The 27,668-nt window shown below is 32.2% G+C and overlaps 2 protein-coding genes across 2 annotated transcripts in view; one reads left to right on the top strand and one right to left on the bottom strand.

Annotated features, from left to right (window-relative positions):
• Positions 1-726: 726 nt before the first annotated feature.
• On the bottom strand, positions 727-11,258 carry LOC132745692 (coiled-coil domain-containing protein 28A-like). The gene is made up of 7 exons (XM_060734656.1): positions 11,086-11,258; positions 7,945-8,088; positions 7,493-7,592; positions 6,324-6,384; positions 5,771-5,793; positions 4,049-4,166; positions 727-2,282 (listed from the first exon to the last, which is right to left on the bottom strand). Exons 1-6 carry the CDS (start codon positions 11,117-11,119, stop codon positions 4,145-4,147), a joined length of 384 nt encoding a protein of 127 aa, XP_060590639.1. The 5' UTR covers positions 11,120-11,258; the 3' UTR covers positions 727-2,282; positions 4,049-4,144.
• Positions 11,259-13,838: 2,580 nt separating this feature from the next.
• Positions 13,839-27,668, top strand: part of LOC132745696 (xaa-Pro aminopeptidase 2-like) — a 49,924-nt gene continuing 36,094 nt past the window's right edge. Inside the window, exon 1 of the mRNA XM_060734661.1 lies at positions 13,839-14,062. Within this exon, the coding sequence (XP_060590644.1) occupies positions 13,999-14,062 (64 nt within the window). The 5' untranslated portion in view covers positions 13,839-13,998. The remainder of the gene's footprint in view (positions 14,063-27,668) is intronic.

The raw sequence follows: 27,668 nt of genomic DNA, 5'->3' as shown, positions 1-27,668 counted from the left end.
AGGATGGCAATAGGAAAGGGAACAAAGAACATGACTATCAATAGCTCTTTTTTTCTTCCAAATAGTCTAGCTTAAAATGACCCCAATATGGCTAATATCTTTAATCCCTTTAGTTATAAGAATGACATCTTAACCACCAGGTCATAGCTTCGTGTAATCAAGAAACATTACTTAGACATATTTCCATATGATACTATAATGACAAAACACACAATATCAGTTATAGATTAAATTTTCAAAACCATCATAATTGCTGTTTTGGGGAAAGAAAAAAACAAAACAATTTTAAGATTGAAACAACATTTATTTTACATAATTTTGTATTAATTCACAGAACTGTCTATGTAATAAAATATATTCAACATATACATATATAATATTTATTATGTTTACAACATAAATGTGTAGTTCTTATCATATGAACATAGATTTATAAATTGTCTTATCTTGTATTTACTTATATAAACAAGAAAATATTTAAAACAACGAATACATTCATAAAGCTAATAAACAGTCATAAATATTATAAAATAATAAATTAGAATTCCATCAACTAAAACTGATTAAGAATGGATAAACAGGAATGTAAAATAATCTTTTTATGTGCAAAACAATCACAAATAAAAAGCCTTGCAACACTTTTCACTCAAATCTGGCTAAGAATCACACTAAAATCAATTTTCAATTTACATGTAATTCTGAGTATAAGCATATTTCTTTGTTATCCTTTGCAGAGTTTCTAATTTTATTTGCTTCTCTTGATATTTGTAACATTTTCAAATTTTATGTTTTTAAACCTTTGAACCTCAGTGGAGTTCCTTTAAAATACAGGCACAATTGGTGGAAAATTTTGCACAGGATACGGAAAATATCTAATATGGTTAGAAAATTTATCTGTAACAGATAGGATGGAAATCTACATTGGATGGAAAATAGTTATAGTTAAAAGAATATGCCAGCAGCAGGAAAATGTATCTGCAGTATGTAAGTTGGAGTGTAGAAAATGTAACATGTACGACTTTCTTATTCTGTTATTAGGTAAAGAATAGAGTGACAGCCAGTCAACACATAAGCTAAAGAAATCTGACACTGTGGCAAAAGAGTGTAAAAATATATACTGGTATTTACAATGAAAATTACGATGAAAATTAAAAAAATTTCGTGGCAGCAAGTGGAATAAGACCAAAAGAGTAAAATATGTGGGAAAAGTGGATCAGGGTACAGTACAGTTGTTGTTTTCACAGTGTATAATAGATGTTTTAAGGGGGAATATTCATACAAAAGGAAAAGAATAAATAATCAATATAATGTCATATCAAGCTCTTGGTTACTTTTTGAGCCAATTTAAAATGATTTTAGACAAAAATATAATTATACACACATTGAGCAAACAAATAATACAGGATTTTAGAAAGAAACTAAAGAAATAATGCTGATGCATCAAATATGTGATAGCAGATAGTGTAGACATCGTTTTGTAGTCAAAATATTGTGATAATTTCCTGTAAGTGAACCCTGTTTTTCTGTAAGACAATTCTGAATAATGGAAAATGTAGTATTTGAAGAGTGCAACTTTGTAGAGAATGCTAGAGCATTTACAAAATGTTTTGAAATATAAAAAAAGTCAGAAATAGGTAGATAGATTAAGAATCCTTTGTTAACTTACATATCATTTTATACTGACAAGTTTGTAGCATAAATTATTTTTTCTAATAAAAAAAAAAAGCTAAAACAAAAATTACCATGTAAAAATCAGAGTGTAAAACAATCAATAATGTATCAATATAAGTGAAATCTAAAAGATGGAAAAAAATGCTTTTTCTTATTTACAGAAAAAAGTACATTATTCTCACAGAGAATAGTGTTTAAGTTCCAATGTTCTACAAAAATGCTAGCACCTCACAATTGAAAATAGGGTTTTTTATCACTGATAGACAAAAACTGTTTTTTATCTCAGAGATGGAAAAAAGTTCTTTAGTGTTTCACAAATTGACAAAAAAAAATTAAAATTTCATTAATAGATTAAAAGGTGTGTTCTTTTTTTTTATAACTGGTAGACAAAAAGTTTTCCATTTCACAGATAGACAACAGTGTTAGAACCCAATTGAATCTATCTGATTAGAGACCATGCTCATATTGTAGCCTAAATAACTTTGGCCCATTTTACATTTTCATACTGTCAAACCTAAAAAGACATTGCCCGTCCAAAATTATCTTGATGTCTCTTTGACAAGTCAAATAAGATGCACTAAATCATATTGATGCAGTAATATTACACAAAACAAGAGGGCCATGATGGCCCTGAGGTCGCTCACCTGTATATAGGCCCCCCCCCCCCCCCCCAACGTTGCAGGGCCAATTTTAACCCAAGGGCTTTAATTTTGCACAAACTTGGTAGACAACCATAAGAAGATGTTTCATGCTAAACATCTAAGCTCTAGCTCATTGGGCTTTTTAAAAGAAGATTTTTTTTAAATTTTTACTATACACATATAGTTAAAAACAATGACACCCCTGGGGCCGGGCCAGTTTTGACCCCAGGGCTTTTATTTGAACAAACTTTGTAGACACTTACTAGAAGATTTTTCAGACTTAATATCTAAACTCTAGCTATTTGGGTTTTTTCAAAGAAGATTTTAAGTTTTTGCTATACACATATAAAGAAAATCAATGACCCCCCAGGGCGGGGCCAATTTTGACCCCAGGTCTTTTATTTGAACAAACTTTGTAGACACTCACTAAAAAATGTTTAATGCTTAATATCTTAACTCTAGCTATTTGGGTTTTTTCAAAGAAGATTATTTAAGTTTTTGCTATACACATATAAGGAAAATCAATGACCCCCGGGGCGGTGCCAATTTTGTCTCCAGGGCTTTTATTTGAACAAACTTGGTAGACACCCATAAGAACATGTTTCATGCTAAATATCTTATCTGTAACTCTTTGGGTTCTTTAAAAGAAAATTTTTTAAGTTTTTACTATATGCATATAGGGAAAATCAATGACCCCCCGGGGAGGGGCCAATTTTGACCCCAGGGCTTTTATTTGAACAAACTTGGTAGACACCCATAAGAACATGTTTCATGCTTAATATCTTATCTCTAACTCTTTGGGTTCTTTAAAAGAAGATTTTTTAAGTTTTTACTATATGCATATAGGGAAAATCAATGACCCCCTTGGGCGGGGCCAATTTTGACCCCAGGGCTTTTATTTGAACAAACTTGGTAGACACCTATTAGAACTTGTTTGATGCTCAATATCTTAGCCATAGCTCTTTGAGTTCTTTAAAAGAAGATTTTTTAAGTTTTTACTATATGCATATAGGGAAAATCAATGACCCCCCGGGGGGGGGGGGGGGGGGCCAATTTTGACCCCAGGGCTTTTATTTGAACAAACTTGGTAGACACCCATTAGAACATGTTTCATGCTAAATATCTTAGCTCTAGCTCTTTGGGTTCTTTAAAAGAAAATTTTTTAAGTTTTTACTATATGCATATAGGGAAAATCAATGACCCCCCGGGGCGGGGCCAATTTTGACCCCAGGGCTTTTATTTGAACAAACTTGGTAGACACCCATTAGAACATGTTTCATGCTAAATATCTTAGCTATAGCTCTTTGGGTTCTTTAAAAGAAGATTTTTTAAGTTTTTACTATATGCATATAGGGAAAATCAATGACCCCCCCGGGGCGGGGCCAATTTTGACCCCAGGGCTTTTATTTGAACAAACTTGGTAGACACCCATTAGAAGATGTTTCATGCCAAATATCTAAGCTCTAGCTCTTATGGTTTTTTAAAAGAAGATATTTAAAGTTTTTTCTTTCGGTTGCCATGGCAACCAGAGTTCTGCATGGAATTAAATTCTTTGAACAATTTTTAAAGGGGACCACCAAAGGAACATTCCTGTGAAGTTTGGATGAAATTGGCTTAGTGGTTTATGAGGAGATGTCGTTTAAAGTAAAAGTTTACGGACGGACGCTGGACGGACGGACGCCGGACGAAAAGCGATCACAAAAGCTCACCCTGTCACTTTGTGACAGGTGAGCTAATAAAAATGTAACTTTATTTAAATAAGATAATTGCTCTTGTAGATTAATTAATCACAGTATAATCTGTCAACCAATTGTTCCCATCTTCATTGTCTGCTATTTTGATGGTAGCTGTTGTCTGAGGTAATGTTAAAGAAATAACTTTTTATACCAACCAAAACAACAACAAACAAAAGAAAATCAAAGGGCTGCAGCTCTATGGTATTTTCTGATCTTTGCAATCTAAATCATACTGACTATCTGTATGTACTTTCCTGTATAAGTTTATTTTTATATACTTTAATTCATCTTACGCAGCGACAGCGTTTTGATTTTCTTCTATAACAGTTTGAGATTGATACATATGGAATTTTGCATGAAAAAAAATAGAATTGCCTCGACTAGGATTTGAACCATAGGCCTCTCACACCCTCAACGAGACCGCTTACCTCTGCACCACGGCGAAGTAAAACATATGTACCTTGAATAAAAACGAATACATTATGTAATTCTAAATTGAGAATTTCCATTTCGTGTTTGCAATCCTTATTAATTTCGAGGTATTTTGTTCACAATAAACCTGTTGTTTAACACTGATGAAAATAATTTAGCGAAAATCTTCTCGCCAAAACAGTCCGACATGTATATATTCCACTACTCGACAGTCAGATTTATTTGTGTACTACGCTCTGGAGTATTCATTTAATCGACATAGCTAAAAATAGCATTTTCATTGATTAAAATGATATTCATGATAATCCGAAGTTTTACGGAAATAGCCGAACATTTTTCATTGGGTAAAAAAGATATTCATCCGCGAAATTTGTTATTGTAACCTCATATTTCTATTGACTAATCTAAACTTTTAATGCACTGTAATTTGTTAAATGCCTACATTAAAAATTATTCTTTCTTTTAAATTGCTGGTTTTTAAGCAGTATTGAGTGAGAACTACTTTGCGTTGTTAGGACTGTAAGGAAATTTTGTGTTAGACCGTGGATGTTAGCTATGTATTTACTGATCTGACGATCAGAAAATACAAAAACAAGAACAACGTTTTCTTATTAAATGATATAGTCCTGTTTTGCTATTAACTGCCATTTTCCAAAATTAGAATCAGCAAATGCAAATGTATAAATGGACATATTCAAGTGTTTTTCTTCTAAAATGTCCCTTTGTGCATTAATTCAAACATGGAATCATGGACCATTGAGCAGAACCATGGATCTAAGCTAAGTGGATAGTTGAGAAGAATTCAGTTCTCGATAGGACTAAAAACCACATTTGTTACAGGCAAAGAACTGTAAATAAGATATTTCTACCAATGGACCATTAAAATTCCTTAAAAATGAATGTTTTATCACCTTAAAAAGAAATGCAGTTAAAGTTTGGTTTTTAATCACTTAAAATAGGTAGTATAAAGACCAAAGAAAGCAATTTTGCAGCTATATAAATTATTTATAAAGATTTCTGACAGGTTATCCTGATATGTATACGTTATGATTGTCAATTGTAATTGGCTATCATTGTAATTGGTTTTAACTGTAATTGGTTATAATTGTTATATGTTGTAATTGTAATCTGTTGTAATTGTAATATGTTGTAATTGTAATATTGTAGTTGTAACTTTAATCTTTTGCTGTAATTGTAATATATTATAATTGTATTTTTATTATTGTAATCTAACATGGAATAATGTAATTTGTTGCAATTGTAATATATTGCAGTTGTTAAAAAGGATACATTGATGTACTCAGACCCTGAAGCTGTAAATAAACAAAACCAGATCAGTTAATATATAATATACACATTTTTTTAAATGAAAAACCACAATTGAGTATCTACAAAATATATATGACTTTAACCAGGTCTAGTAAAATATATCAACTAAACATTAAGGATTATGTTGAAACTACTCATAGAGACAGTATGTAAAGTAAGTAACCAGATGTACCATAAAATAGATCTTGTCCCTAACAGCCAGAACATTTCACTAAATGTTAATGTCTTATAAAGTATTCATGAAAATCTTGATAACTGACAGTGAAACAGAGAGAGTACTGAATGAAAAGCAAATCTACCAGTGCTGTATTTCTCATTCATGGGGAAGGTAAACAGTATAGTTTTTTCATTGATTATCTTATTAGTATTTTCATTGATTATCTTATTTATTCGTTTCTTATATAAATGAAGACATGGAGACAAATCACAAGTTTTAATTCCACCAGATGTCAGTATTTTAAATCAAAAAAGATATTTAAAATAAAGAAGAAATATGTTATATAAACCATTTTACCTTTCCTATCATTTTGTTGATTTGCTCATAATTTCTAGTCCTTGCCTCTTCTGATGCCATCCTACAATATTTGACATTGTATAAAATTAAAAAGAAAACTCCATGAATGTGCACATGAAAACATTAATTTTATTAGTTATTTTGAAGCTGCATGCCTCCAGATGAGCCAAAATATTTGAATAAAATCAAGCCTGTAAAAAATGTTCTAAGTTTTTAGGAAAAATTAAAAAGATTAAAGCTTAAAGAAATAATTGACATGTTATGTGCGATTAATGGCTGATTTTTCAGTAATTTTATCCTATATTTCTACTGCGTTAAATGCAGTAAGGGCTATTTTTGCATATTTTAACCTCTTTTTGTTAGCTGACATGGAATTTGAGTGCCATTGATAATGTGCAGATTGCTTCCTTTTGGTTACTCCAAAAATTTATACTTTATAATCTATTTTCAAATTTTTCATAAATTTGGTATAAATCTGGAGGCGAGCTGCTTTAAAATCATTATCTTTCCTGTGGTTTTTATGGATAGGTCAATTTCAAAGAAATCTCATTTAGTCTGCTGAATTTAGGAACCCACAATATATCCTTTCTGACAAAATCTTGAAATTCTTCATAATTTATATAATATACATTGTATTGAAAATATGGCAGATAAAAATTTGGCGGGTAATAAGCTTAATTTCTGCCAATTAAAACTGCAGTTCTAATCTTTTATTTGTCGAATACAAATGTTTAGTTTCAACACCATATGTGCTTTACAGTAACTTAAACAGGATAAATATTGTTAATTCCAGCTACTTAATGGTTTTTTTTTAAAATTCTTTATTCAAGCTGTGGCGGCTTAACTGTGCTCTGGTAAATTCAATATGGCTTACTGTCTTGATCCAGAGTTAAAACTTGCAACACCACCACCTTCTTCAAGCATAATGGCAGCATGATTAATGTATCCTTATAATCATATGTACCATAAAGTAGTTTATAGTAACTTAAACAGTACAAAAAATTGTTATTAGTGTATTAGAGGAACTCTAAATTCCAGCTCTTTGATGTTTTTTTTCTATTCCTAAGCATAATGTCAACATGATTTATATATCCTTATACATGTAACATGTACAATAAAGTACTTATGACAACAAAATGTACTTATCATAACTTTAATGATAATTTTACCTCCTCATGTCTTGTTGAAGGTCAAGGTCAAAGTGTAGTTGAGCTAGCTGTTCCTGTTTACTCCTGATTTCGTTCATCTTGTCATACATATCAGTGCCACCTACATGCATGAAAAAAACAAACAACGGAGCCAAATAAATCATTCTGTTACATTTTATACTACAAGATATTCATAATTATATTATATATTAATGAATGGAAAATACAAACAGTACTGAGAGCAGGTCAAGTGAAAACTTTTCTAACTTCTTACTTTAAATGAAGGATCTTAAGTTTACTAAAATGATAACTATTTTTTCTCATACAAAAGTCCTACTTATTCTGTTAATGGTTCTTTACATTTTCTAGCAGTATCTTAACTCAAAATAATTAAAATGACTTAATTTAACACTTTTGGCATCTGTTAACTGCCAATATAGGCTTAAGTTGGTAACTGTTACATATGAAAGTACCAAATGCTTGAAGTTTCCCTGAATGAAAGTCCTCCAAAAGTTGAAGAAGTCCCTGCTCCATTACCCTGACATCTGCCACATCCGTCAGAAAGGAATGTTCCTTACATGGTCTCTGTGTAGCACTTGCATTAGACAGTCCACGTCCTAAAGTGTCAAATTACATATGTTTTACCATGAAAATTATTTAGCTAAATGTAGATGTTCGTTGTTACAGTGAGTAACAAGCTTACAAATCTATCACATTAAAATTCAATGATTAATTACATGTATATTTACTGACAAAGTGACAAACATTCATCTATTTTTCCCATTTCCCGTAATATCTGGATTTCTCTCATTATTAGGGCCAAATTATGACATATTGCTTACAGCTGATGGAATTGGCACTCACAGCATGCATCAATATCTGAAAATATATATTCTTTGCAGGGCAGGTCTGATATTTTAGCCTGACAGAAGAGTATCATTAATTTTTTAATATTTGTAAATCTAGATAATATATGTTGAAATATTTACTTTTTCTTATGAGTATGATATTAAAGCATAGGAAAACACAAAGATCTTCAACCAAAATATAGTGTGAATGAATATGTATGCTGAAGATAATGCTATAAGGAAACTCCACCAATAACGGTGTTGAATTAATTGTTTTATCAAATAATGCACAAGATTTAATTAGGAAAAGGATATTTGCAAATTAAAACAATTCAAGTGTCTTTTTCTGGTTGAGTTTTATAATGTATCTGATCCAAAACTTAAATGCAGCATCAGATTAAAGAACAAAATGTTAAACTAGAAATGTGTCATCATGCCACGGATGCCCCCGCATGCAGCCAAAATTTCAGATGGTGCTTTAATTATTTTTTTCATTTTAAGTTCAAAGCCCTTAAAACTTTTCAATGTTAACACAAACCATTTTCATACAATGTTCAAGGCACTGAAATTATTCAGTCTAAACCTTTTAAAAATAGCATATTGCATATTTGTAGCCAAAATAATGGCTAAAAGTAAGAGTGCTGAAAGTGAAAGTTCAAAATTTTTCCAACATTCAGGAAAGATAAGTTTGTCTTAAATCATTGAACTACAACCAAATTCAAACTTAAACTGCTTATTCCTAAGATGTATCTATATTATTTTCAAAGTGAAAGGGACATAACTATGCCAAAAAATCATCAAACCATGACCAAATTCCAACTTGACCTGCCCATTCCTTTGACATATTCATATGTCAAATTTAAGTTGAATATGTAACACTGTTGGGTAGATAATGAACAGAAACTGTAAATTTCATATTATTTTCAAAGTGAAAGGGGCATTACTCTGCCAAAAATCATTGAACCATGACCACACTCTAACTTGGCCTGGGCATTCCAAAAACATATCCATATGTCAAATTTGAGTTGAATGTGTTGTACCATTGGGGAGATAATAAACGGAAACTGAAAATTTCATATTACTTTCAAAGTGAAAGGGGCATAACTCTTCCAAAAATCATTGAACCATGACCAAATTTGAACTTTACCTGCACATTCCTTTTACGCATCCATATGTCAAGTTTGAGTTGAATGTGTTGTACCTTTGGGGAGATAATGAACGGAAACTGAAAATTTCATATTATTTTCAAAGTAAAAGGGTCATAACTCTGCCAAAAATCATCGAACCACGACCAAATTCGAACTTGACCTGTATTTTCTCATGACATATCCATATGTTAAGTTTGAGTTGAATGTGTAATACCGTTGGGGAGATAATGAACGGAAACTGAAAATTTCATATTATTTTCAAAGTAAAAGGGGCATAACTCTGCCAAAAATCATCGAACCATGACCAAATTCAAACTTGACCTGTATTTTCTCATGACATATCCATATGTCAAGTTTGAGTTGAATGTGTTGTACCGTTGGGGAGATAATGAACGGAAACTGAAATTTCATATTATTTTCAAAGTAAAAGGGGCATAACTCTGCCAAAAATCATCGAACCATGACCAAATTCGAACTTGACCTGTATTTTCTCATGACATATCCATATGTCAAATTTGAGTTGAATGTGTGCAACCGTTCTTAAGATAATGAACGGAAACTGATGATGACGGAATGACAGAATGACGGAAGGATGGAAGGACGGAATGACGGAACAGGGTAACACTAAAAAAGCTGTTTTAAAAGTTTTGGAAGCCAGAAAAAATGCATCTTATCTAATGCACTTTTTCAAGAGTGGCGCTAATGATTTGAAGTGATGTGCAGAATAAAATCACCACAAAGTGTTAATTTGTTTGTATGTATAGAGTTTATTATGCAATATCTTAATCTTTTGTGCCATGTTTGCTGCTTCTTAATCATGTCTCACATACAAAATTAAAAGTTGCTTATTTTCTTTACTAAGTCTCTTAATGGCTTAGGGGTTGCCTTTCAAGGTTGAGGCACTAAAATTGCAGCCACCGTATATCCTAGTCAAAATATATTGACATACCATAGCTAGATTCGGAGATATTTTCGTTCTGGGTCAGAATCTCGCTTCTAGAGACAAGATATTGCCCAGACAAAAATAGTACAAAATATCTCGACGCACAGTAGAATTAGTTGGACTACTGTGTATTATCCCTTCACAGAGATGACTTAATGGGTTTGAATTTCTCAAGTCTATATAGATTTATCTATTAGCTCCAGCAGATAAGGTGGTTTTAAGTGTTGTTTTAAGTTTGATACACACCAGGTTTTCTGTTTCAGGGCAATATGACCTAAATGGTGTTGATACCCTGCAAACATTACCCTTATTAATTTGGCGTGAACGGTTTGACCCATTTTACAGACTTTTTTTCTTACTGTCAAACTGGAAAAAGACAGCACCCATCCAAAATGATCTCTGTGTCTCTTTGACAAGTCTAATTAGTTGGACTATGCAACAATTACCATGTAATACCAAAATCACAGGCTAATGGTCAGTATTTATTCAAATGAAAAAATATTCATATTGTTTACAGTAACCACGTTTCTTTGTGCATAAGTCGAAATAGGATATTTTTGTGTATCAGTCAAATAATCAAATGACAGTTAACAGGTAAAATAATGTTATAAAACTGATAAACAGATAAACAGTTTATCCATGCCAGTTGTTTCCTCTGACGAAAGTGTCTCATACCTTTCGTCTTTTCTCCATTCGTTTTCTTTTCCATATTGACCCCTGTATAAGCTTTATTGAACTTTTATTTTCACCTCAACCTAAGTCATATCGTTAAAATCTGGGGCTTATCTTATGTCCCAGGTTAAAATAAAAAGAATTTTTTGAAGAACACAAAATGGAAAATATCAGTGCAAATGGCGTGATATTTTATAAGGGAGGTAATTCATCCAATGATGATCTTAATGGTGTTACTGTGACGCATAATGACTCGTCCCAATTTAGTGACAATTTGTCTCATTTTAATGACGATTCGTTTTATGTAGTCCTTAAAATTACCCAAGAAATCAAATTGTTGGGCATAAGAATCTTCGAAAATTTAATATTCAACCTAGTTTTTACTATTAACAGTTTTGCGTCTACAGAGTTTTAAGATGAACGGTAACAATCACTAGGCATGCATGCATGTACAGGTGGTTTATACGAAATTCAATTACAACAAACACAAAAATAACTGATGAACTGAGCTCTGTTAACTTCATTGCGGCTTTCTGCCTTGATCCGGAGGAAGTGAAAACTACCAACACACCACTAACTAAATATATTTCATAAAATGTTACAGAGATTTATATTACAAATGTTATTTACCATTTTTTGCCATCAGTGATTGTCATTTCATTTCAACTTATTGTTTTTGTTTTGTAATTGTCCTTTCCAAAGGAATTAACAAATTTTCACCATCGTTCTATTCATAGTTTTGGAAATGGTTTATGATTATGATTGTTTTATTTATTTTTTCCAAATATTTGCTTGTAAGGACTGAATGTTAGTCTCGGGGTATTTTAAAGATACTCTGGGGGTAAAATTCCAATGTCTGTACATTGTATCACATCGGTTGGCACTGTTGTTGTGTAACTTAACTTTGTGTGTTAAGGAAGATTAACTCTTGTCTTAAAACTGGATAATTTTATTCGCAGTTACATCCCGGTTTTTTTTCTAGACTGCACAACCCCCTACGCAGTGGACCCCTTTGCTTTGCTTCACAAATTATTTTGATTGTGATAAATTTTCTTGTATATGTAATGATAACTTTTCGCAAATATTCATCTTAAATTTGATAAAGAAAATATATTTTTTTATGTCCTATTCGTAACAGTAGAAGTAGGAATCCGATTTTTTTGACAGCGTACGGATAAGTTTGGTTTCGTTCGCTTTCTTTCTATATAAAGCCGAAATAACGTTTCTGTTTGTCGTAAAAAAGACATATTTAGACTAAAACAGTTTTTGTTGAAATTAGCCTCCGCAATTTTGATCTATGACAGAGATGGCCATCACACGTGACTAGTGACGTCAGAAATGATATGGAGTTGAATGGCGGCACACATAAACAAACCAATACCAATTCATATATTACAAGCCAATTCAAAATTCAAAAACCAATTTAAAAACGAATCAAAGCAGTTAAAAGCGCATAATTATATTATTTCTCCTCCGGTATATATAGTAGTTTCAACCCCCAAAAGACGTATTTTGTTCAAACATTCGAACTGTGGTTTTGAAGCGAAAATTGGTTATGAAATAAGAGAACTAGCTTGGAAAATTAGGATCGGTTTTTTTATTTACATGGATTTTCCATAAAATATTTTAAATGTTGAGTGCTGTAAGCCATTAGCAATGTGAAGTATATCTTACGCGATTTTTACATTACGTGTATTCGAGAATTGGTGATTTATAGTTTAAGAGCGGTGTACCAGTCTGACAATGAATGAGTTTTACTTTAAAAAGAAATGAACGACATGGTGTCGTGTTTCTTTAAAAATACCACCGTATGATTATTGTCAACATCTACCTATCAAAACGAGAGTTGTTTCTTTTACCTGAAAAAGAAATTGCCTATATATCATTTTACCAGATCAACATCGGCACGATGTGACGAAACTGAGACTTACTGTATTCATGCCTTCAAAGCGTAAAATTTATTTTTGTAAAGTAAACCAACCTGTGAATACAGGATATCATATGAATTAAGTAAATAAAGGTTTAATATTTACAGATTTTTTTGTAGATTTTGAGAAGTGTTAAAATTAAAGTTTGGTTTAAGATTTTCATTATAGTCTACTCGTATACTCGCATGTATGATACACAATTTATAACTGTTTTTCTGTGATATTTCACTTTTTCCGAGATTTTTTTTGCGTAAAAATATCACTGAAGAATCCCATATAAGAATTTCCATTGGGAATAATTTCCAATTAATATGTTTCCTATAGTTTTAAACATATCAAAAGTTTGTCCTGTGGGACACATACATACAATCGAAAATTTAAATAATACATCATGTCATTGAAATATTAAATTCCAATTTTTGTACATCAAAATATCAAGTATCGTTTAAATTTGCACTTTGGAGAAGAAATTGTAAAGCAAGTTTTTTTCTCCATTTGACATATTATAATGATTTTAAAATGAAAAGTCCTTTTGATAAAGAAAGCATTCGGAATTCATGTTGACGTCATCATCAGACCCATTAAAACGTCATTGCATTTTGATACCAAAAGGTGTCACTAAATCAACACCTATTTTTTAGACTTAGAATGAATATTAAGACTCAATACCGGTATTTAACTCATTAATTATATAAATTATGAATGTAATTAAGGTCAATAATGCAATAAGACGAAGTACATCCTATTTGTACCGCTTTGTGTGACGTCCCACATTAAATTTCGAGTATTATGACGATACAAGGCTTGTTTATATCCTGTACTGTATAGTTGTACACCTATATAAACTATTATATTGAGTATCGCATGGACGTGCAACAACATATAGTGTATATAGTATATACGGGTTTGTTTGTTCTCTGTAGGTAAAATAAATTAAGATAAAGGTGAGCTTGTAAAAACATTCTGTGCTTGTGACCAGCCAGGTGGCATGGCTAAACTAATCATGGGAAATAATTGGAATTTTTTGTTCTTATGTTGGTCGATTGTTACAGGTAAGTTATTGATTTTACTTACCCCCGTTTTTCTTTCTGGTAACATGTGGTTTATATGTGCACATGTAATACATATATTTATATATTAAGTTTACAAATATGCATTTATATATTAAAACAAAACTTTAAGCATGAGTTTAGCGATTTTTCACATAACTACCTTAAACATATTTGTGCGGTATTTTTATATTTTAAATATAATTGTTCTGTCTTAAAATTACAGCATTATTATATCAAAAACGTTGATAATATCTGCCTGCATTTTACAACTCTTAATTAGATGAATGCACTACTTAAAATTATTAACTTTACATGGAAACTTGACACGAGGTTGACATGTTCTTGAATTTAAATAAATTAAGCTGTGCCACGTTAAATATTTTAAATGGACTTGTCCATCTTTCAAATGGACATATTCATTCGTCTTTTTTTGAAAGTACTGGCTGTATAGCAAACAGTGCAGACTTTGATCAGACGACACCGACTGACCTTGGTCTTAATTAGAATCAGTTCCACCATGAAGTAGGCTAAGGATTAAGTTAATAACATTTTGTATTATTTGTCGAATTTGCATATAGTTATATACATCTTTGTAAACAAGAATGTTTAACACCACTACCGCAAATTAAAACAGTTGCAACATTTTGTTGAACGTTATGCATATACATGTATATTTAGCATATTTTTTGCGAACAATATAATTGCTTACTTGTAACGTTAATAAATTTATTGCTTTATTGTTTGAAATGCGTGATACTGCACGGTGAACGTTAATTATATCTGTAACTTAGAGGAATTATTGAGAAAACTTTTTAGACATTCCAACATTAATTTTTATATAGAATGTAAGGTGTATTTTGCTGTAACCTGACAAACTATAATCCTATACACATCAAAGGTAAGCCACCGGTTTAGTGAAAACACTTGTTAATGTTTTTTTTTCTCTGCTTAAGAGCAAGCGAGAATACAAAAAGAAAAAAGTTATGATGTATATATTTTAGTTTTCATAATCAATTCGTTTTAAGACATTTAAAGCTCCAAGCAGCTTAGCTGTAATTCGTAAATTTCTGATGGAATTTAGCATTCCCATTTTCTTATATTGATAGGTCAATACAACTCCTACTTTTTAAACAGTTTTGTTCAACAAATCTTTATATAAAATAATGTATTATTTATTAAAAAAATAGAAAAAAGAGAACCGAATGTTTATACATCACTAAATTGCTCATTGTAACACTTGCCTGGCAGAGTGCTACAATTCTACAACTGTTCGCCTTTAAGTAGCCCTAAATCTCACATAAACTTAACGAAATTATAATGCTTCTCCCCCCATTAATGTCAACACATCGTTATAGTAAGTCCAGTATGTCTTATTTATCAAATCGAGCATAATGATTGCTACAAAATTGTATTTAAAACTCTTCGTTATTTTAAATTTTACAGACTATTGTTGCATACATGTCGATACCTTTTTGATAGTATATTATTTTGTTGTTTTTTTGTTTGTAAAGAAGTGTCCTCAAATGTCCACGGCGTACAACATAGATATTGCTACAATGTTGGAACATTAAGTAGTACTTATTTTTTGTTTATAATGACTATTAAGATGGTCAAAGGCAACGCCATCAACCGAGCTTTGTTAACGTTGTTCTGGCCGACAATTTGCGATCGGTATAAATAGAACAGCACTATAGATTGCTTGTAATTCAAAGATTTTGAATATGTAAACGATTTGTTGATTTATTTAAATCTTTATCTAAGAATTCAATGGATTTCATAAGTCTTTTAAACGTATAAATGAGAGCAGGTGTTTCCAAGCACAAATTCTGTTCATAGATATCTCGCTCTTGTTTATTCAAAATAACCAGATATGTTGATATTGAAGTACGACCATTTGTTAATACAAGTTTAATAACACGAATATGTGATGTTTGACCAAGAAAGTATATTTTTGACGAGAAATACATAAACAAGAAGTGTGTGACGGACGGGAAAAATAATAAAAATCGATGCTTTTGAAAAGGCCCATTACGCTGTTCATTTTTCAAAAACTTTTTATTTACACTCATTAGCCATTATAGTCATCTGTCGCTGCTCTTTGGCATTAAGTACATTAAACGATAGTGTATGCTATTAGAAGTCAAACTACCACTTTGTTTACGTTTTCTACGGTTATGATGGATTGCATCTTCCTTCTAGTAATAAACATCTAACACGCTTTGAATTCATTATTTACTATTATTCAACACAATTTTCACTTACATAATTGAGAAGGAAAAAACATTTTTGAGGCACAATGAGCCTTTAACTAGGGTAATAGAAACAAATGTCAATTCTATTTCTATATTGATTCATAGCAATCATGATAAACTGAATAATACAGTTTTTTTTTATAAAAAATAATTATGTTGCTTTGTTTAATAAATGTAAATTAAATTTTAGTACGAAAATTATATAGTGTTTTGTTTGATTACTGAAGATTAACTTTCAGTAGTAAACTATTTTTGCTACATTTTAAGTTGTATTTCAATCATAAGTGGGTAATAATGATAACATTTGTATTTCATGCAATACAAAATCTGTTAATTGTACCTATAGTATGTTTCTACAATCGGTTTTGTCATAAAAGCGGTATTGTTGGGTTCGAACTTTCAGTCACATCGACGCTGTCACTCCAATTAATATTTATACTTATAAGTGGAGATAGAGCCCGAATGTCAACTTGCGCATTATTTCAGTGGTCGCAGGCATCTAGATTTAACTATCAACCAAAGACTAATAGCAATATTCCTTCCCACAGCGTTAAAGGCCTTGACTTTATGACTTAAAGTCACCTACTTTAGACACTTCTGTTTCTAGAGGTCCATATATACGTACTGAAAGTCCAGCGAATAATATCAGCGTTACTGACATATAAATTTGATTTATTTTCGTTAAGTACAGTAAAATAAATTGCGAGATTTTTAACTCTGTATACAAATCACATGAAATATAATCAACACACATACCCGTGCTTATCGAAATAACATCAAAGAAATTATTAATAATATTTCATTTCAAATGATAAATAAAAGAGAAATTCAATTTAAAAAAGGTCATGAATATACGAGTATTTAATTAAACTGTTCAGCATCATTTGGTAATGTGACAAAGTGTACTGAAAACATAAATCCACCTATAATAACCTCAATATAAAAATAATATTTGTATAATAACGACATGTTTTATAGTCATACCCTCTCAACAACTTCAAACTAAAATATCAAGATATGCTATGAATGATTGCAAAATGAATTTCGTTTTACTGAATAAGAAAAGCTTGTTGAAATAGAACACTTTCGTTACCGTTTTAGAACTTAAAAAAGTGTTTGTATTAATTTAGAATAATATCATATACATGTTCATACTTGTATCATTTCATACAAATATACAACGTGCTTGTGAACTTTAAGAGGGATGCGGGAGGGGTCGGGATGAGGCTGGAGGGAAGCTGTGTGGGTTAACTGTCTTATGATTTTATATGAAATGTGTATGTGGGGGAAGGTGGCATTTTTTATGAACAATTATACAACATTGTGAGATGATTATGATTTGTTGGTCTTTATAGTCGTGTTGTTACTCTTGTTGTTGTTGATGGTGTTGATGATAGTGATGATGATAACGACGACGATGATGATTATGATGTTGCTTATGATGATTGTTAGGGACATGATGTGGAATATAAACGTTCTAATCATGAATATATGTTTTGCATAATATACTTCAATAACTAAATAAAGGGGTGTCCGTGGCCGAGAAATAAAGGTCTTTGACTTCAAATCACTTATCACTCGCCGCTGTGGGTTCAAGGAACTTTTGGATTTCTCATGTAGAGAACTGATAGCGTATTACAAACAACCAAGCAACACCAAACAAGTAAATTAATTTAAAGTGTTGTGGTTAGCGGTTAAACCCACCCTTATTAAAGTCTTATTGTTAACTGTATAAAGTTTCTGTTTATTCTTTTCTTTTAAACCCACATTAAAATAGCAACCATCAATGCAGCCAAAGTAGAAAAATACATTGTAACTGTAACTTGAAGCAAAAGTATTATATGTTGCAAGTTGTTAAAGGATGATGTAAGCTATAGTTTTGTTTTATAACATGTCTTAAACATCAAAATATCAATCAATTTTATTTATTTCCAACAAAACAGCTTAAAAACTAACAAACTGTCATAAAGTCATAGCGCAACAACTTTATGTGAAAGCTAGTGCACCACTACTACATTGTATGTAATACCTTCTGACTATAACTTGTGTTAAGAATTTCGTTTACCACTTTCAGATTATTGTGGAACCTAATTATAAATGCCAAGGTTAACATTATGATATAGACGGTAACATATATTTTACCGTTACTGACATACTGGTATCTTCAAAGGTACACCGCCGAGACGGAAAGTAAATTTGTACATTCTTAACATCCTGGAAAACAATGCGGAATGATTTAGCGGCTGAAAAAATTAGTCAAGGAGTGTGTGTGTTTTTATTCGAAAATTTTTTGCCCGCCTCTTAGTTGTTTACTTTTTTTCCGATACTAATATTCACGAATGTAACACGTGTACTGTATCTTCTCGGAAGATATTCAAACAACAACAACAACAACAATGCTGGTATAATGTTTGATTAGGTTACATATAATACTAGTCATGCTAGTAGTTAGAAACTAGTTTTAAATCTTATATGAACAACGTATTTAAGAAACTACGAAATACATGTATTTCAAAACTGTTTTCTTAGGACCATTTTGCTCTTATTTTTTATTTACATTAATTGTGCTATTTTGTTTTATAATTTTAATTTTGTCTGTCCATGAATTTTCTATTTATCGTTCATCATTATTATATAATGCTCATCATTTTTATATAGTTTTCAATACTCCAAAGAAACAACAGAATGCGGTTGGCATAAAATATCATTAGCAAGAACAGAAAAAACGTATTTTTTCGTTCATGTTGTTTTACGGTCGAGTAATACAGAGCACACCTTGACTCATTCACCTGTTAGCCTGACATCAAAGGAAGGGCGGTTTATATGATAAATTGCGTTTGAGTGCGGGGGACGAAACGGACATCCGTATATATTACTAGTAAACCTTAAAGCTTAAGAACAACATCATTTAGAATAAAAACAACACAGCATTGACAAGAAAAGTTGTGAAATGAGAAAATCCCCCACAACCATTTATAAAATTAACCACAATACAATTTAACTACATTGTATGCATATTTTAACAAACAATTATCTCATTAAAATGCATTCACCATTTCATAAAAACCCATTTCAACATAAAACAGTTACGGTCGAACAAAATAAGCATTTTTGATTATGAACAGTTTCATTTTACATTTATATCTGTTAAACTACTGTATCAGTCAACTGTTGCAGGGCTTGTGTCTTTATGCATACCTACCGGCTGTATTTCTTCATTTAAGGCCACACGAAACATTTTTTCATGAACTATATTGATATATAAGACATCTGTTACCGAACGTACTTTTAAGTCGGTAAAGTACATCGATATTACATAAACATACAATATACAAAATTCAAGTTGGCTTTTAAGCCAATATTAAGCAAAGATTATTTTAAACAATACTTTGAAAAATATTTGCAGTGTTGTATAACAAATGATTCAATATCATCTATATATGATTGTATCATAGTTTGGGGACCTTTTTGTTGAAAAAGTGTCAGAGTTAAATCGTATACATATACATGCACAGTGCGGTAACTGGAGTGCAGGTATCAGTTACCCGCACTCCAGATCATGCCCGTTGATCGGCTCATTTTTGCTTGGCTTTACTTATTGTGACGGAAGAGAAAGGGAAAGCGATTGAAGTATCATATTCAGATGGTTACTTGGTTACTTTTTTGCTGGGGTTTCATATTGTGACAACAGGGAACGTGTTTTTATATTTGACTCTGATACAAAAGAGAATGAACATCAAAACACTCGGCAATCTGATTTATGCTCTTTCTATTACTGATTTAATATCCTCTATTTATGATAATAGGCACTTTTTATATAATTGATTATATCGACGGGTAAAACATCATATTTTGTATTGAAGTTGCCGACTGGAAATCATATGTTATATTGAAAATGCTGACTGGAAATCATATGTTATATTGAAAATGCTGACTGGAAATCATATGTTATATTGAAAATGCTGACTGGAAATCATATGTTATATTGAAAATGCCGACTGGAAATCATGTGTTATATTGAAAATACCGACGTTATTATTATATTTTTATAATGATAATATTCATTTAAATTCAGTCAGTCGCATACTTTATCAGGCGATATATTTACAAGGAGATAATACATAACTAACGTTACTACGTGAGAAATAACTTGTAAAGGATCCTAAAGAGGAGCTGAGCATGTCAAATGTGTAAGACATAATGCCTATAGATGTCAAATTTAAATAATTTCTCGACATGGAAAAGGGGAGATAAATAGATGAAAAAAAAGATAAAATGAAGTAAAGGGTTCACTGTGATAAAATGCAATTTGTAGGTTTTGTTTAAGAAACTTACAAGAATTACATAATCTATTATTTGCCCTTATATTTTCACTCTTGTTGTAACAAAGGCAGGGCATCTGTCGCATTCACAATTACATTTTGTATTGATTTTACATTACAGTCAAGTTCTCATAAAATGTTTGTCATATTATACATTTATATCACTAAAGACCTTGTATATTTCACAGTTGATCATATCATAAAATATAATACTGTAGTCGTTATAGAACTGGTTATAGATGCATTTGTAGAATTACAGATGTACATGCTACATTACAGAAACAAAAATTGCTTCGCTAAGCATTTTATATATGTGCATTCAATTATGAAACTGATGTTATATTTTAAAAGGACAACAATTTTATTTCTCATGTTGTGTATAACACATCCCTGCAGTCATTACAATATTTTAAAGGTGTGCATTTTACATCTGATTCATGAACATTAAAATCATGGCTTAATTATGTGTATGTAGTAGGAAACTAAGGCCAAATGATATTAAACTTGGATTTTACAAATGTGCACTATAGTGTCCAGTGTTGTATAAGATATTCTATCTTTACACGATGTTTCATTTGACCAAAATATTTCACACGTTGAAGAGAGATGAAATACAACTAAGAACAGTAGCAGTATTCATCTTCATAATTCTGCATCGTGACTAACGCAGTATAAGGGCTATTTTTGCAAATATTGATCTCTTTTTAGTTATTTATATGAGCCGTTTGCAATATATACATTACTTTCTTTGTTCACTTCACAATATTTTACTTTTAACAACATTTTCATTATTTAATGAAAATTAGCATGAATCTTGAGGCATGCTGCTTTAAGGTCAAATGGCGATATTTCAGTTTTTACATACGCATGTCTCCTCTCCATGCTTTATTTTAGGCATGAGCGGGAATATTAAGTCAGTTTGAAAGCAACTTCGCACTCTTTGACGGGATTACAACCTTAAATGTAATGCATTAAGATTAGATATTAAAATGACAAATATAGAAACGTTTATATGTTTATGAAGCAATATCGAAATAAACGTGCTTGTTCTAACATCATATTTATTTCTACAGTTTGATGTAGAATGAAACAAAACATGAAAGTACATGATATCTATTTTGTTAACACGAGCGTGATCTATGTTTGCATTGAATAGAGTCATTATTTATGTACAAATTTTAAATATTGTTGATTTGAGGTAACTAACCATCGATAACTGACTGAAATTTTGTTGCACACTTACACAATTTTTTAATGCATAAAGACCAGAGGGAAAATTGCGAAAGCTATCAAATGCATACAGCTGTGCTGGGTTCACGGTCACCGGTTTGTTTACTTACAAACAACAGCATTCATCTTAGATATATCAGATAGATATTATTTATATAACCTGGTACATTATTTGAATACTAATCATTGAATGCATCACATCAAATTATAACATGGCATCTGTTCTGACACAAACATCATGTTTAGTATGATCTGGCACATAATCAAATCCTTCAACCGATTGTCAATTTTACAGACTGCGAAATTCATTAACGAAATTTCGTCGAATAGGCAAAATTTTAGATATTTGCACTATTCAATGCTGTATTGTGCTTGTAAAATATCTGTGAAGTTTTGAAGCCAAAGGTGCACATGTTATCTTTCTTACGCCCACACCTCCTTTACACCTGGTTTTGTAATTAATTACTTGATTATTCGCCGTTGTATCTTTGGCTGCACTAATACAACAACGGCAGTAAGGAGTTTGGTTACACCAATACAATAATATTCCTGGCTGCATCAATACAATAACAACAGTTAGTACCGTAGTCTACATTAATGCAACAACAGCTACATCAATATAACAACAAAACCAACGAGGATTCCTAACGGCATCAATAAAACAACAGTGGCCAGTATCCTTGTCTGCATTAATACAACAACAGCAGCAGCCAGGAATCCTGGCTGAATCAATACAATAATAACAACTAGTGTTCCTGGCTGCACAAGTACTACAACAAAAGCCATGATTCCTGACTGCATCAATACAAAAACAACAGCAAGAATCCTTGTCTGCATTACACATTTACGGAAGCAGGAGTCCTGGCTGCATCAATACAATAATAACAACAAGAACCCCTGGCTTCATTATTTCAACACCAACAGCCAGTATCCTTGTCTACATTAATTCAACAACAACAGCCAGGAGGATTCCTGGCAACGTCTCAATACAACAAAACAGCCATATGTTTCTACAACAGCAGGGGACGTCAATGCAACAACAATAACAACACAACAACAACAACAACAGTCGTGATAACTGGCAGCATCAACAACGGCAACAAGAATTCTGATTAAATTTTACCATAAGAGTACATTTTTGCATTTTATTTTCACTTTAAGTTCTAGTTAAACTTTTACGGTACAAATTATACATTAAATACGGGGTCAGTTATATTTCAATTCAAACATCATTTTTGATGAAATATAACAATTGATTGTTGACATCAAACTGCTTCCATATTATATTTCTTAGTACAATCATTTATTTGTATGAATAAACGTACGTTATCAATTTATTGTTTCAAGAAAATAAAAAAAACAACAAACAACTTAGGAGTGCAATATCTTTTCAATGTACGAGAGTATATCTATATAATTGCAAATAAATACATTATTAAGAAATTATGGTATTTTTTATGTTTATAAGTTGGATAGTTTAACAAACTTGCCCTTAAAATAGGAATAACAAAATAATTTCATGAGCATGATTATAAGCTTTCTATCAAATATGGTATACAAAGGAAATTAGCCGGATTATCTTATCAGTCCTACGCATATACCCTTCCAGCCTGCTGAATCTCAGTAAGGGCTTATCAGCTAGTAAATCACTATTAACTGTATATCTCCCATTAACACGTCCACTGAGTTGAGAGTCTTGTCATCACTAATTGGTCCTCTGATTCTTATCTAATGGCCCTTACGTTGAAGGATCAAATTTCTTTAGATGTATTTTTTCACAAGATACACTCACTTTTTTATCCATGTTTTTTTTCTGAATTGGTCTGTGAAATTTAGCAATTATTTGTAAATATACTTTACATCACAAGATAAGTGTTAGCTATTAAATGAATTTTATGTTGTTACATATCTTTATAAGTAATAATCATCTTATTAATTAAATTTAATAAAGGTCCATAGTTAAGTGTCACTGTTACTCACGTTACTGAATACAACCACCAACCCCCACACCCCCTCATCCCCCCCCCCAAAAAAAAAAAAACAACAATGTTTACAGATATTTATTTTTTGCCGTAAAGTCTTAATTAAATGACCAGGTAACTAATATTTTCATTATTAGCTAGACTATATTAAGTATATGGAGAGCTGTCCTACTGGCTTCGGTTTCTAAGTCGGCATCAGCATCCATACTTTAAATGAATGTTTATATGCAGTTACTATTTACCTGTATTTATTTTTATTTCTTAAGGTATCAATTTCAAACATATATTCCTTATCATCATCCACATCATGTGATAAGGTGCAAAAATCTTAAACTATTATTTCCAGAATTATATCCGCTTGAACTTATAATTTTGCTTAAAATAATATTTTTTACTCTACAGTAACGTCTTTATTTCAAATTAAGGACTTCAAACATGTATTTCTTTTCATCAACTACATCATATGTGACAATGCTTATAACTCTAGCACCAATTTTTTCAGAATTATCGCATGAACATACATTTTTTTTCCTTAAAAATTATTTTTTTTACTTACTTCTTTAATACTTAAGGTATCTACCTCTAACTTCAAATATATGTTCCTAATCATGTGTGACAAGATTCATAACTTTAGCATGAATATTTCCAGAATTATTTCCCCTTGAACTTGATTTTGTTTACAAAAACTGATATTTATTTGCTCTTCCCTATTTATGAAAGAATTTACTTTTAACTTTAAACAATAACAAGCTTCATAACTCTAGCATCAGTATCTTCAGAATCATCCCTTTATACTATTTAATTCAGATTTCAAAAAGTTCTATATACCGATACAGAAATATATCTGTATCTTATCATAACTGATTTTTGTCACAGTTTGTTTTTCCTTTCCTGTATAGTCCAGCATGCTGTTTGTCCAGTTATGGTTTCCTTAAAATAACTTAAATGTCATCAAATTTATCTTCTTTTCTGTTCTTTGGCAATTGATATATAGATAAAGTGATTTTGTATTGAAGTTAAAATACTTCTTTGTTTATATTTTTATACCTTTTTTACATTTCTTTTTTTGTACCTAATTGAATGATAAGCATAAACAATGCTTTGAATCCATAAATATATTACTAAACATTATTTTGCCTCCTCTCAAAAAGGAAAATAATATAAATCACTGAGGCATAATATGCCTTTAATATGAAATTAATTTACACAAGTATTTTCATTGTGAGTTGTAAGTGATTAAAAACTTTTTTAAATGTAATCTAATCTTTTTTGTCTTTAACTCTTATAAAAAAATGTAGCTTATGAAAATCTTAGTTTTCCTTATTTCTAAAATGTTCTCTATATCCCCCAGCTTTTTACACGATACATTCTTGAAACATGATAGGGTCATAAAACATTCAAGGGTGCTGCTATCAGTGATACTGTGACAAGCCATGTAATTATAATTAAATGCTCATCACTGGTCAGAGATAGGAAATTTTGGGGGAAAACTGGAAATCTTGGGTTTATGCGTAGGACTGTTATGTTACAAATTAAATATTTTTTTCTGTTTTGAGGTACACAGAACCCCTGTTGTTGAAGAAATCATGCTCTCAAACAGACTTGCCTATCAGTTTTCGGTTTTGATTGTTTATGTTTCACAATAATTTGATAGATTATCCGTTTCTCGCATTTCTAACCGTTCTATTGATATTATCTCCATAATTACTATTTCATATGTTTTATCAGTAAATAACAGCCATTATTTCCTCGTGCATCGTGTTCGGGATGTCCAGATCGCACGTGCATGATAGCATCTGGAATTCTTATTTTACGATGAAAAATTACAACCTCTTGAGACCTATCTATTTTACACTCTGACAATAAGTACTATTTTAAAGGTATTTTGTTTGCTATTTTACATTTTCCTTCTGCAAAAAGACTACCTCAAGATGATTTTTCCTTCTGTTTTATTTTTAACCATAAACTAGATGTAAAATACAACCGAAGTTTCCCACAGTGGCCAACCCTAACCACAAATACCTTTATACAACCGCATAATTGTTATCCCAACGAAACCATTCTAAATATTTTCTTGCTGTTATGTCGAGGTGTCTATACCCAGTCGTGAAATAGAAGTCCAGGCAAGCCTGGCTCTATACCCGGTGGCGAGATTGAAATTTAGGCTAGCCTGGCTCTATACCGAGTGGCGAGATGGAATTCAGGCTAGCCTGGCTCTATACCGAGTGGCGAGATTGAAATTCAGACTAGCCTGGCTCTATACCCGGTGGCAAGCTTGAAATTTAGGCTAGCCTGGCTCTATACAGAGTGGCGAGATGGAATTCAGGCTAGCCTGGCTCTATACCCGGTGGCAAGCTTGAAATTCAGACTAGCCTGGCTCTATACCGAGTGGCGAGATCGAAGTTAGGATAGCTTGGCTCTATACCCGGTCGCGAGACGGAAGTCAAGGCTAGTCTGGGTCTATACCCGGTGGCGAGATGGAAGTCAAGGCTAACCTGGCTCTATACCCGATGGCAAGCTTGAAATTTAGGCTAGTCTGGCTCTATACCCGGTGGCGAGATGGAAGTCAAGGCTAACATGGCTCTATAACCGGTGACGAGATGGAAATCAAGGCTAGCCTGGCTCTATACCGAGTCGCGAGATTAAAGTCAAGGCTAACCTGGCTTAATTCCCGATCGCGAGACGGAAGTCCAGGCTAGCCTGGCTCTATACAAAGTGGCGAGATGGAATTCAGGATAGTTTGGCTCTATACCGAGTGGCGAGTTTGAAGTCAAGGCTAACATGGCTCTATACCCGGTGGCGAGATTGAAATCAAGGCTAGCCTGGCTCTATACCGAGTGGCGAGATTGAAGTCAAGGCTAACCTGGCTCTATACCCGGTGGCAAGCTTGAAATTCAGGCTAGCCTGGCTCTATACCGAGTGGCAAGATGAAAGTCCATGCCAGCATGGCTTTATGCCGGTGGCAAAATGGAAATTCCAGGCTAGCCTGGCTGTATACTTGGTGGCGAGATTGAAGTCCAGGCAAATCTGGCTCAATCCCCGATGGCGAGATGGAAGTCAGGATAGCCGGATTCTATACATGGTGGAAAGATGGTTGTGCAAGCTAGCCTGGCTCTGTCGGCGCCGAGATGGAAGTCCAGGCAAGCCTGGCTCTATGCCAGTGGCGAAATGGAAATCCAGGCTAGCCTGGGCGAGAAAGAAAGTCAAGGCTAGCATGGCTCTATACCTGGTGGCGAGATGGAAGTCAAGGCTAATCTGGCTCTATACCAAGTGGCGAGGTGGAAATCCAGGCTAGCATGGCTCTATACCGAGAGGCGAGATGGAAATCCAGGCTAGCATGGCTCTATACCCGTCTATTACCCGGTGACGAGATTGAACTCAAGGCTAGCATGGTTCTATCCCCGGTTGCTAGTGGAAGTCCAGTCTAGCCTTATTCCATACCCAGTGACGAGATGGAAATCTAGGCTAGTCTGGCTGTATACCCGGTGGCGAGGTTTATCACGTTTTGTTAAAGCTAGTTGAGGGTTAATACTGAAAAGAAAAATCAGGAATACTTCTCAATATAGAGGCTTTTCTAATCGAAATACATGTCGATGACCTTTGTAAACTGTTTCCTAAGTCTGTCAGAACGCTGTGTTTATATTATCTAAAGCATTGCCCTGTATTACATCTAAAATTAATTATTTTAGCCATCGCTTTTTATTCTAACAATGTTTACAACACTTTTCAATTTTGTTCACTATAATTATTTACTATATTGTATATAAAGCACATGTTGTCTTTTATATTAAAAACTGAAATGAGAAATGCAACGATTGCA

The sequence above is a fragment of the Ruditapes philippinarum genome, unplaced genomic scaffold (assembly GCF_026571515.1).
Source record: "Ruditapes philippinarum isolate M1 unplaced genomic scaffold, ASM2657151v2 ctg3216_1_1_1_1, whole genome shotgun sequence".
Classification (NCBI taxonomy): Eukaryota; Metazoa; Mollusca; class Bivalvia; order Venerida; family Veneridae; genus Ruditapes; species Ruditapes philippinarum.
Note: the sequence above shows the minus strand (reverse complement) of the source record. Positions and strands in the feature narration are given on the sequence as shown.

Excerpts from the sequence above, each read along its gene's own strand:
- LOC132745692 (XM_060734656.1), bottom strand. The coding sequence starts at position 11,119 with ATGGAAAAGAAAACGAATGGAGAAAAGACGAAAG. Across the intron at positions 6,385-7,492 it reads CTTCAACAAGACATGAGGAG|GATGGCATCAGAAGAGGCAA; the intron begins GTAAAATTATCA and ends CAAATATTGTAG. Across the intron at positions 5,794-6,323 it reads TCAACAAAATGATAGGAAAG|CTTCAGGGTCTGAGTACATC; the intron begins GTAAAATGGTTT and ends GTTTATTTACAG.